Source organism: Lissotriton vulgaris, unplaced genomic scaffold (assembly GCF_964263255.1).
Source record: "Lissotriton vulgaris unplaced genomic scaffold, aLisVul1.2 SCAFFOLD_2660, whole genome shotgun sequence".
Lineage (NCBI taxonomy): Eukaryota > Metazoa > Chordata > Amphibia > Caudata > Salamandridae > Lissotriton > Lissotriton vulgaris.
Window position 1 is genome coordinate 225453 of NW_028241827.1, and position 12975 is coordinate 238427.

The following is a 12975-nucleotide window of genomic DNA, read 5'->3' on the forward strand; positions in this document are numbered from 1 at the left end:
CACACATACTACTTGATACAATGCACTAAATCACAAAGATATACAAGTTGTCATGTGGAAATTCCCCTTGTGACACTATATAACAATGTATGCCAAGGCAAGCTGAACACTGTAAAATGGGTTGTAATTCCTAAAGGTCAGATTTATTGGCATTGTCGGGGTGTCACCAAATCAATACACACAGAAATAAATGATTAGAAAACAATGCCTAGAACAACATAAACTCTCAGGAGTGTACCATCTTGCAATGACAGGTGTTAATAAATGCAGTGATTCCCTGTTACCTTTATGATTGTCAATAAGGAATTACATGATTCAAAATACTATGTCCATGGCTCTTCATCATTAATACACTTTATTAGCTTTTTTTATATTAAAACCATAAAAGTATAGAACAAACAATCTAACAATCTGAATTAAGATGTACAGTTTGACTCTGTATAAATAGTCAAACTTGCTCAACAAATATTAAAAGCTCATATTGAATAAATAATCAGAGATGATGATATACTAAGTAAGACTAAAAGAGCATCTTTATTTGAATTCCCCCACAAAACTGCTGATAATGTTTCTGGGGTATAAGAAGCGAAGTCACTGATCTCCAAGGCTCTTTCATATGTGCATCACCTACCAGATATAGGGGGAGACTAGGGAGCAAATTTACAAAGAAATGTCGTACCACGGAGCTGTGCCAAATTTTCCCCCATACGCTAAAATTTCCAAAACGCTGGGATGTGCTATATTTACAACAATACAGCGCACCCCGTTGCTTTCCCTAGCGCTGGTGCTAAAATTAGCTGCCTAGTGCCAATGCAGGCACCCTTGTGCCATAGTGCAAGGGTGCCTGCATTGCAGGAAACGATTGTCGATGTGCAGGAAGGTGTCTTTTCCTGCACGTAAACAATCCATAATGGCGATATGTTACTTCTATGTTTGCTGCACAATGTCGTACGCCTAGAAGTAGCAAATCATCATTATTTGATGATGTTTATATGCAGGAAGGGACACCTCCCTGCACAAAAACAATAATTTTTGGCTTTTTGCTCTTTCTCTGTGTGCTGCTATTGTACAGGCAAGGTTTTTATCCTTGAGCAGACTATTTGTACTAGTAATAACAAAGTAATCCATATCCCTACTTGCCAGGTCAACTGAGACCCTACATTTGTTCCCCTGGATGAGGACTTCCCTCCATACCTAGAGATTCCCCTACTGTTTGGCTCTCTCTTCCTAGAGTACATTCACCATTAATTTTGCATCTCATATGATGTAATAAAGTGTACAATCTCCTAAAATTATATTTTTTAGATCTAAAAATTAAGGTCTGTTACTGGAGGGCAATATTCAAATGTCTTTCCATGTCTCTTCTTTGTCGTCATACCTCCTTTTTATTGTGACCCAAGGGTTCCATTGATGTTGAAATAATGAAACTTATTAAATGACAGGTCAACTTTTTGAAATGTAATAACTACAAAATTGATGTGAGAATGTGACATGTTCAGGACGTTCACCACATTATGGCGCTTTCAAGTTGCCTTCGCCAGAATGCATACAAGTTCATTATATAAGTTACTAAAATCAATTGGTATACATTCCACACATTTCATTTCAAATCCAAACTTGTTTGTTTTCTTTATACCCTAACTTGCCTGACCTGAGGCTAGGTCCCTTTCAAAAGTGCAGCTAGGCCAATGTATGTCTATTTCAATATTAATTTACAGCAGTTTTTTTAGTGCATCACAGCAGGCATTACTGTTGCTAATATTTGACACACCAAGTATTACAATAATCGCAACAGGTGGCATAAGGCTGCAACTAGATTTTCATAATAAACAGCATATGCTACATTTGAATTATGTTTGATTGTTTTTTTCTGAAGTACAGCCCTCCAGGGAAATGTGCTAAATAAATAATCCAATCACCAAGGCAGGAAAAAGATTGACATCTCTAGAAATATGCTTCCCAAGGGAAGTGAAATTAATCTGATAAGGGTTTTTGATACCAGCGTTCTATAGACTATTCTTCAAGTGTCTATGTTCTAACAATGAAACATATTTATAATAGAAAGCATACATATATATTGTTTACTTCATTGCAGGTGTAGAATCTGAAATGTAGTTCCTTGGTGTATGAGTATATTTGAAGTGTATTTCTGATTAATTAAAAACGCTCATCAATTCTAGGACCACTACCTTGATTCTGTGAATTGCATAAACTCATCAATACTCAAAAATGTAATGGATTAAACTCTGAGTAACTTAGCAAATGTAGAGCTGTACAAAGGTTCATGTGGTAATAGAACACCCTTTCTCTAAAACGCCACATATTTAGGGTGTGTTCACTACGCTTGTATGCACATTCAACTTGCTGTGCAGATGTATTCAGCTTGGCAGTGGTCTTGCAAGTGTTTGGTTAGTACCAGCAAACTTGCTTGCAAATGTGTTGGTGTCGACTACTTGTTATTAGTGGGCAGACTTTGACAATTCCTCAAACCCCTCCCTAGGAGCAGACCTTCTCACAAGACAATCCCACAGGTCAGATGAATTTTCATGAGAAGAATTGTCATTGACAAGGGATCCTAAAATTTAAATTCTGTAAAATAGGAATTTTCCTTGAATGATTAAGGGTGTGATCTGCTTTGGGAACTGTGCTCTTTTTTCATAAAGGTAAGAACCTCTGGACTCCATGTCTAATGATCCTTAACTAGTGTCATCTCTGCTGCTCATTCATATCTGAGTCACACTTCTCTGGTTTCTCTTTCTCTCAGGGATGAAGCTGAATCAGACCTTGACTTCCTTGGATTTCTTGTAATGGAAAATAGAGTGAAGGCTGAGACCAAGCCTGCCTTGCAGGAGCTGCTTGATGCTCAAATTAGGGTCATCATGATTACGGGTATGAAGTAATGAAATTATTTTATTGTGCCTTCGGGATGATTACGGGGTGTGAAGTGAATTCACATTGTGAAAGGAAATAGGTCCACAATGGTTCTTGCATTGAGGACTTCATTCAGAATACAGAGTCTAAGCAATATCAGGGAATACTTTGTCGGATATTCATAATAGCAAGAACAGAAATTTGTAGTCTCAAATGCCTAGTGTAACTGTTAGACTACTTAAGATGTCTAAACCTTGACATGATCAGTGTGAATGGCTTGTAAATTTCGAAGGTAGCCCAAAATATTGTAAGGATTGAGCCATCTAATGGAGCACTGAACATACTTTCGGAAACAAATAAGATTTAGGTCAATCTAACGAATATCAAACATCCATATGTACAATAATATGTTCCTGCTTTTTGCCTTTTTGAGCTTTTTCTAAGGAAAATTAAGATGTTTTTAGAGTAGGTTCAGGCAACATTGTCAGAATGTCCAGGTCAATATTGTCCCACTCTCTGCTACATTTTAGAAACACCCTGCCATTCACAAATATCTAAAATATTCAAAAATCTTATCCAAGATAGACACCCCATGAAAATATATCACAATGATCCCCTCCTGCAGTATATTCAGATGGGGAGTTAGAAAGCCAGAGTTACAAATGGCTAGAGTGATTAGCCTTGATGAACCAAATGGCCTCATAGATCAATTGAATATTTCTGGGGTCGCCTTGATGATTTGTCGTCAATATTTTGCTGGTTATTTCGAAAGGATGCGTGTTGCTCTCAAACAGGTATTGATTTGGACTCTCATATACAAACCCCTATATTGGGTTCAACTTCTAAGAGGATATCATTCAGCATCTTTCCCTTTGGACATAGTTTGGGGTAATTTAGTTTGGGGGCACCCTGCCAGCTGCTGGTGCATTAGAGATCATGTCTATGCACATACATTACAGAACCCTCAATCCAATGTAAAGATCCCCTCTGGCTTTGTAGGGAATAGTTTTTTGCTGAGTTTCTGTGGATGGCTGGGAGCAGTTTATAAAGATGCTGTAAAGCTTGGCCACCATGTTGTGGCAGCAGATCAGCACTTTGTATTTTAGAAACAAACCCCTTGTTAGAGCCTGGTGTTGGGGCGAGGAGCAGTAGTGCTTAGTGGGTCATAACCCAGGGGCCTTATCACACTGGGCATTGGACTGGAGGCTGGCTGTGAGGCTGTGCCTGATGAACCTTCTGTGTATTGGGCATATAAAATCATTCACAATGAGGCTACCTGAATAATAGTTTGAAACGTTTGAGGAAATCGTATTAACTTGAAGAAATGATAACTATGGAGAACTCCACTAAAAGCTTGAAAATGATTCCAAGCAAGTCACAATTTCATGTCCTTAGAATGACCATTTCAGTGAGCTAGCATTCTACAATACACACCATTCCTAGTGGTCTAAGAAGCCAACAATTTAATCTTCTCCATTTTCCATTCTGGTTGCTTTCTCTTTACGCCCTCTCATGTAACTATCATGAATACTTGGTCTTACCATGTTTCCTTCTCAGCTCCAAAGACTGCAGCCACTTTGGGTGGATTCACAAAGGAACATGCGACTGACTCATGGTGGAGTCTCCCAGTCGCTTCCTGTGCATGTAAGAGCGTGGGGCTTGGTGGGGGGGGTTTCGACAGATGACCACGTGGGAAAATTCATAATTTATTTAGTTTTCCCTCATTGTCATCTGTTGAAATCTCCCCCACCAGCCTCCACACACCCACCACTCTTACCTGCACGGTCCGAGTCTGGAGTCTCCGCACTCGTGGCAGACACTGTACGATGCACTACAGGGAGTGCCCCATCTGGAGATTCTGCCCTAGTGTGGAGACTCCACACCCGAAACGTTTGGAGTCTCAAGTCTATTTCTGAATCAGGCATTTAGTCTCCCCTCACTTAAATATTAACAACTAACTTGACCTTGTACTAACAACTGACTTGACCTTCAAAAGTATGTATTTTCTCAAAACATGGGACCTTTAAGTGGTTCAAAAATTTAGAATTCAGCAGGATTTTCTACTAGCCAAACACTGAGAAGTTAAACCATAAAATGCAAAGCTGTGTATGTTAAGAGGAGATGTGGTAGGGTGAGTCTATTGGAAACAATGTGTTTTAGTATTGAGTACTAAACAGTCAGTTGCACATCTAGATAAAGGCCGGGGGCTTTCAAGTAAGATGATTTTGAGATTGGACCATGAAGGGAAGGTAAGTGTAGAGATTGGCCTGTCAGAGGTGTTTCCACCTGGTTGTACGGTCGCTGGTAGGATACAACTTCAGGACCATATGGGACAAGTCACTTTTAAGGTTTCACAAATTTAGCCAGTGAGCCACAGAGCACCGAAATATGGGGGAGTGGCATCTGTCAGATTAGGGTGAGTGGGTGTAACAGCCTGCTTACCACCACTATCCAAGCCTCTTAACTCAGTTCTATATTGCAAAGACTTTACTTCCATCCTATTCAAAGGTGGCAGGAGGAGGGGGGGGGGGGCTTAACAAAAGCAATGATTAAGTTGCAGCAAAGGAGGCTGGAAGTGGCCCAATTGAAAATATTTCAGTCCCAGGGTGCTGAATAAGAGGTACTTTTTCTACCAAAACTTCCAAGCATTTCAATGTTAGGAGGAAAATGTAGATGCTGTAAAGATAGATTTATTATACACCACAATGTAAGGCCCTGTATTCTACTCAGGTGAAAGACATGTTCTTAAGAAAAATCCCCACTTGCAAGTTCCCTTCTCTTCTACACCTTTCATTAGATCTTCTCAACTATCTTAACTACTTTAGTCAAGCAGCCATTTTATGCCACAACCTCCTCTGACCTTGGCTTGTTTGGTTTGCCAGTAGGTCCATGCTTTACAAATGCTCTACATGCATGTGTGTACTGTGACTTGATTGTACCACCAAATATCAAGCCCCAGAGTATTATGGTTCAAAAATATCGAGGACAGAATACTGAGGGGACATAGGTAAACATTACCTCAACAACTGAATGGAGGGGTGGGGGGAGTTTGAGAGAAGAGGTGGACTGTTTTCAGCACCAGTCCCCTTACTGTGATCAGTTTTACTGCCGTTTCCAGAATATATGCTTTGGACCCATCAGTATGTGTGGAAGTGAGGCACATATATTTTGCCTTGCTCTGTGCATATCATGCTTACAGACCAATCTTACTGCTCCTCACAGGAGACAATCTCCAGACTGCTCTCACTGTTGCAAAGACGTCAGGGATGGTCCCAGAAGGAAGCAAGGGGATCCTGGTGGAGGCCACTGCACCGGATGGATCCACGCCCGCCTCCATCATACTGCGGACACAGGAAGACGATCTGAATACCAAACACATAAGAAATGTAAATATCTCCTCTTCCTTGGAAGGACTTAACTTGATGCTGTAAAGTCCCTTTACTCTATCTTGCCTATTGCTTGTTATGATTAAGGTTGGGTAAATTAAACACTAACAATTCCTTTGAAGGTTATTCATGTGACTACACCACAAAGCAAATGTGGTTTTTTGAAAAGTAAAATGTGTCTACAGCATTCAAGATGAAATGTGGATCTTCTCTGAATAAAAAAAGGGGCTGATTCTAAAACTGTATGTTGTAGAACGTAAAGTAGTACTATAGTTGTATTGCTCATGAACTATGATTATGATAATCACCTCTGCCTCTGCCACTTCTGTGTTTTCTGGGTGGAGATCTCTGCCACATGTTTGGATATCTCTGCAAACGTAGTATACATTTGGTAGTAAATATCAGAAGGGACCAGTGTGAGAGCCTGCAAAATGGGGAATACTTAATCCTAAAACAGGTGGTGTTTAGGAAGGGACTTGCAAATACAAACATGCATAAGCCAATTGTTATTCACATACTACACTTCTAAAGTTACTACATCCAATAAACAGAGGACTTACAATAGTAGTGAATGTACTCCAGCTCAGCTTTAGAGTAATTAAAGTGCCAGAGATGGGTACTCACATGCACTGTAACTCATCACCATTCCTTTATTCCAGCTTTATTCAAATCATACAAGGCACAATACATACAGAAAATACAGATAATACAATATAACAGGAGATATCAGAGATACAAATATTATTATATAACAACACGTATAAAAAAGGAGAAGTTCAATTTAAAAAGAGAAAATAAGAGAAAACCCTTCCAACAAGGATAGGTAATTTTAAAAGTCCAATAAATGGTAAAAAAAAGTAATAAATAATAAATAAAACATAAATAATGCATATTTCTGGTCCCACTGAGAATAAAATATCATCCTTTAACAACCTGCTTTATTATAGCATGCCATATGGATAATAAAGACTTTGAAATAGAAAACACAATTGGGCTACAATAGTACTCACAGGCACTGCAACTCATTTCCGTAGAAATTAATGGCGGCAGGAAGTTTATGACACCACATAGAAAATAATTAGAAATACATTAAATTATTTCAGCTTTTTAATTAATTAAATATAAAGTTGGAAAGGCCTTTTGCAATGACACCCCCAAACTTTTTGCCAACTCCTCCTCTTTTTGCTCAATTTGTTTTTGTTGGCTTTAGGGCTGTGCACTTTACCACAACTAACCAGGGCTAACGTTCTTGTGATCTCTCCCCAATATGTGGTAGCATTGGCTTATCCACAATTTTCATATTTAATTTACTTCTAAGCCCCTAGTAGTATGCCCTACCTGTGCCCAGGGCCTGTAAATTAAATGGTACTAGTGGGCTTGCAGAACATTTTGTGCCACCCCCTTAAGTAGACTTTTAAACATGTATCAGGCCTGCCATTGCAGAGTCTGTGTGTGAAGTTCTAAACTGCCATGTCGACCAGCCCAGTTAAAGCTCTTGCCATGTCTAAATCTTCCTTTTGAATACATATAAGTCATCCATAAGGTATGCCCTGAACAGCTCAGAGGGCAGGGTGCCATGTATTTAAAAGGTTTGACAAGTGTTTTCATGTCCTGGAAGTGAAATACACCTAAATTAATTTTTCAATACTGCAGGGCCTACCTCTCCCATAGGTTAACATGAAGAATCCCTTATAACAGTGAAGTTTTCCATTGGGACAAGATAGGAAAATAAAAATTGGTGTTGTCACAGTGCCCGCCACTCAGTTACCTGCTCTCCGTAATGTTCAGCCATCTTCCCCGATTGCAGGACATGTACTTTTAAGTTTTACATGTCCTGGTAGTAAAAATACTTCAATTTGGTTTTCACTGCTGTAAAAGGTCTATTTCTTCCACAGATAACATTAGGTAATCGTATTATATTTTATACGCGTAATTCCCAATTGCAAAGAGATAGACATTTCGAGTTTGGTATCGCTGGAATCATAATTTAAAATCCAAACTTATGGTGAAGTCAGGTTTTAAACAGCATATTTTAAAATGACACTTTAAAAAAGTTAGTATTTTCTCACTTTAGCCATTTGGCGCCCGCTACCTGTCTCTGCTCACATGTCTGGGGTGGGTGACAGCTGGGATTGTGTTTTCCCCCTAGACAGCCACACAGAGTGGGAGCTTAGGTTTGACTTGGAGGGCCATCCTGGCCGCATGGGAGAGAAGAGTTGTACCCATCCTCACTTACACCTGAATAGGTTGGGTCCTGTCTCCACACAAAGGGTTGCATACGCCCTGTAGTGAGTTAGGGGCAAGGGTAGGAAGGGAGGACCTCTTTGCACTTCAAATGCATGTATTTGAAATATGCTCAACTTCAAAGGCACAACTGGGTATAAGTAATGTACCTTAGACACCACCACATCAGTACACTTCTGGACCTGTGGATACTCTGCAAGGAAGAATGACTGCTGTGTTGCTGAAGCGCTGCTACTCTGCCAGGCTGCTGCTCTGGAAGAACTGTTGCTTTGCTGTGCTGTGCTGTGCTGATCTGCTGCCCTCCTTGCCTGGGTGAGAAGGACTGGACCTACATCACTTGGACCCAGAGTGACTCCAAGGGCCAGTTGGCTGCCTCCTGATCTGAGGTGTCCGGGGCATGAAAGACTTCCAACCACACTGCCTGAACTCTACCACCTGTGAGTCTGCCCTACCAAGACAGATCCTCTGAAGCTACTGAAAGACTCATGAATGGACACCATGGTTCAGGCAATTGCTCACCAGGCGCTTTTGTTTCCCAAAATGAAACTTCCAAACAAGGTGTGAGGGTCATTTGTCTATTTTTTTCTCAGGACTTCCCTAGCATTCCAGAAGAGATAAAAGTACATGTGGTCATCCGCTCTATGCAAGACAGTATGATGTGTCTACAATGACTCCATTGGGCCGGTAGTGTAGGTTTCCAGATGGCTGTCCCAGCTGGGCCACTGCCGGGGGAAGCTTAACAGTCTGACCAGCTCTAAATAGGTTGGGCTGAAAGTCAGTTTGGTGGACAGGGTTGTCTGTCACATTTGTGGCAATGTGCACAGTCCGACAAACTCTGAACTGGGTCCTAAATTTAAAATGGTAACATTTCCCCTTGGTGATTATTAATGTCAATGTGAATTCTGACTGCACGACTCTGTTGGGCCTCATAAAGTCCAGTGTTCTAGTTGTGCTGCACATATTAAGGTATTGTGCCCATGGCCTGTGCCCTCAAATCTGATTCAGACCTAAGTCAAAAATAGAGTCTCATTTTGGTTCAACTACATGGAATGGTTCCAGAGACAGGTACCTTGACTCAAACAGCTTGATAGGGTAGGTGACCTTGATGTTCCAACGTGGCTTGAACCCTAGGCTCAAATCAGGAATTCTGTAAAAGTAGAAAGCCAAAAAATAATCCAACAGAATGAGCTTCTGAGAACATGAATCAACCTTTACAACCATGTTAGTTTGAGAGGATACTCCTTGAATAAGTAATGAAAGGCCCCAAAATAACTCTGTATACTGTACTATGTTAGTCATAAATATTTGAATATAGTGGCCCAATTCTCAAAAATGTGGTAAAAATGCACTAATAGACTTATATCTGTGTGTAGATGCAGATGCACTTCTTTTTGATAGTCACATACATTCCCAGGAGCAGACATCAAAAGCTGCCCCGGCACAGGTTTCCAGGTGTACTACGGAGCAGATCTGGTCATTCTTACCTCGGGTCTTATGTTGAGTTGCCCATAATTGACACTATTAACTTTTCACTGCCCTTTACTTACAAATCTTAAAATAATTTTTATCTCTTCAATAGGAGCACTTCAATACCGGCAATGGACCAACTTGTAACTATCTAGTGGATGACTACTACTTTGCTATGAGTGGAACATCTTATCAGATCATAGTGCAGCATTTCTACAGTATGCTTCCAAAAGTAAGTATTGCAAGGAAAAAATGATGTTCAGTTGCATACACGAGTTATGATTTTGAAGGTTTTCGTGGACGTTTAGTTCTTTGGCATGCTACCACGCAGCTGAAGTTTCTGAATAGCAGAATTTGTAGCATATTAATGTTCTATTTGTACAGAAAGGAGCTTACAATGATGTTGGCTAGTTGACACCAACCCCAGCTGTTTGGTAGTGGCCCCATGTCAATTAGCCTGTGCTCTGTGGTGTTCCAATTCACTGTGTCAAACATTTACTTCCTTATGAAAACTTCTACCCGTAGATACCTCACCTTGTGATTGTCCCAAGCTGCCAGACTGCATCTGGAGATTGTTTTCAGTAATTGCCTTGTGAATGAGTAGCTGGTGTCATGCAGCTAACGTCAGGTTAGGCTGGTCCCATAGGTGACATTGGGGCCCCAACATATCCACCGTCTCTGCAGGCTTAGGTCAGTTCCTTTCTTTCCGTGCCTTCTGATGTGGTTGCAGATCTTGCTCCCTTGAGTTCTGTCAGACTTTGCAGAATTGTCCCATCAAATTGTTTTCTGCTGTGATAGGGGCATGTCCTCTCCTAAAGCGACAGGGTTAAAGCTGTGCAAGGACTGGCACAAACAGATGTCAGTGTCAGACTCTCACAAGGTCATGTCTCTGGTTTCTTGGTCCCTAGAATGCCCCGGTGTCACATGACAAATGTGCCACATTGTAGGTTGGGGAGATAGAGGTAGTCACAAAAGGCCCAGTCATGGTCAAAGTATGGACATGAATGTGCTCACACTCCCAAGGCCAATCTCAGTAACACTTGTCATTAAAATTGAGATCTTCGGGTAAGTTCAGGAAATCAAAGAAATGCAGAAAGTCTCACAAGGCTCCCCTACATCCTGCTTCATTCACCATTCAGAGTTGCAAGATACCATAGGGACCTCTAAGCGGCAAACTCGGTATCCCATCAGATCCAATTGCAGCCCTCCTTTCAGTGCGGCCCGGTTTGCCAGAAAATAGGTCAGTTTAAGGAGGTAATGGACCTAATCTTGGGTATCCAACTGGATCCCTCTGGCTACCCTTCAGGCCCCAAGGATCCGAGCTGGCCTTGTATCTGTTTATCACTGGCAGGTCCATCCTTGACTATGCCACTTAACTTCGCCCCTAGGTCATCCACGACTTTGGCACCAACACCACGGATGCTAGAGTAAGAGTCTATAGTCCTCTTGAGTCCAAAATAAACCCAGAGCAACATCTATTGTCATCACACTGACCTCACATAGACCCACACACTGACCCTGTATCGCTTCCACAACAATTTCATAAATATACTGATGATAATAATGAAGACACCAGTACACAATGTGACAATGGAATCCCATTTTTAAACTTCCAGGATGCCAGAGCTTAGACACATCATCAGACACTAGCACTGGCCTTCACTCACACTTACCTAATGTGTTTACAGAATAATTTGCCTTCCTTGCCACTGTCATTAGCAGAGCAGCAGTGGGTTTAGACCTCACCCTGCCCACTACTGTGGTCAAGGCAAATGTCTAAATGGAGGTCCTTCCCCAGGACAGACAACACAAGAACCTATCTGTCCTTTCAACAAGGCCCTCATGATAACTCTGTTGGGCCCCTGGGCAAGGCCAAGAACTTCCCTCCAGTGAACAGGCAGCTTGCAAGGCGGTACAGGTCTGCCCCGGTGATCCTACCTTCCTGCTCCAGCACCCTTCACCAGAAAACCTGGTGGTACAAACCTCTACCAGCCGACTGAACCCCATTGTGTTCCCAACTAAACCTGAGATAGTCAAAATGCATGGAGACTTTCGCAAATAAAAATTTTCCTCAGTTAGTTTTGCTCCGCAATCAGTTAATATAAGCTGCCTTCCAGGGAGCAAATTGCATGGTTGTGGTAAAGGTTGGCAGACATCTGGCCAATGGTCTCAATTGATGTTCAACTTTATCTTCAGTGGTTTATAAAAGACGGGCAACATGCGTCAAAGTACTCTCTAAAATTAGACCTGGACACTACCAAATGCCCGGGTAGAGCAATGGGAACCAATGTGGTGTTCAGCGCCATGTTTGGATATGGTCCAGCAGATCTTTAAGTGATGTCCAACAGTATCTCATTGACTTGCCATTCAATGGCACTTGTCTTTTTGGAAATTAAGTAGACTCAGTGCTAGAACACTTTGGAGCAGATTTATGTTGGGAATGCGCCACGTTTGCGTCATGCAACTGCGGCGTAAACGTGGCACATCCCTATGACCCATTTACAACGTGACGCATCTAGGCAGATGCGTCAGGTTGTAAAGCCCTGCGCCACTTGTGGGCGTTCCGGCGCAGGGTGGGCATTCCGGGGCAGGTGCGCCTCGCAAAAGTGGCTGAGTGAAATCTGTAAGATTTCACTCAGTTACTTTCAGGCCAATGCTGCGTCAAAACCCTGCGCAGGCTTGAAGCAGGCGTAGGTCTTGACGCAGCATTGTAAAAATGGGGCATCCCCCGAGCCTTGCTGGAGCTGCGTTGCGCTTGCGACGCAACTCCAGCAATGCGGCACCTTTACGGCACAGATGCGTCACGCATCTGTGCCGTTTTTGCCCCATGGTGCGCCGCATTGTAAATGCGGCGCACCATGGGTGGCGGAGCAGCGGCGCAAAATAACTGGCGCATCCCTGGGGATGCGCCAGTTATCATAAATCTGCCCCTTTAAGTACAGCAAAGCAATAGTAAGTAAGTAAGTACATTTTATTATGTACAGTTAATTAAAACCAGTACAATCGT

At 41.8% G+C, this 12975-nt stretch overlaps 1 protein-coding gene across 1 annotated transcript in view; it reads left to right on the forward strand.

The window, feature by feature from the left end:
* The window catches only part of LOC147669876 (putative cation-transporting ATPase 13A5), a gene marked incomplete at its 3' end in the record, with an annotated part of 192652 nt that overhangs the window by 86899 nt on the left and 92778 nt on the right, over window positions 1–12975 (forward strand). The window contains exons 17-19 of the mRNA XM_086948182.1: window positions 2765–2889; window positions 6094–6257; window positions 10081–10200. Of these exons, the coding sequence (XP_086804308.1) occupies window positions 2765–2889; window positions 6094–6257; window positions 10081–10200 (409 nt within the window). The remainder of the gene's footprint in view (window positions 1–2764; window positions 2890–6093; window positions 6258–10080; window positions 10201–12975) is intronic.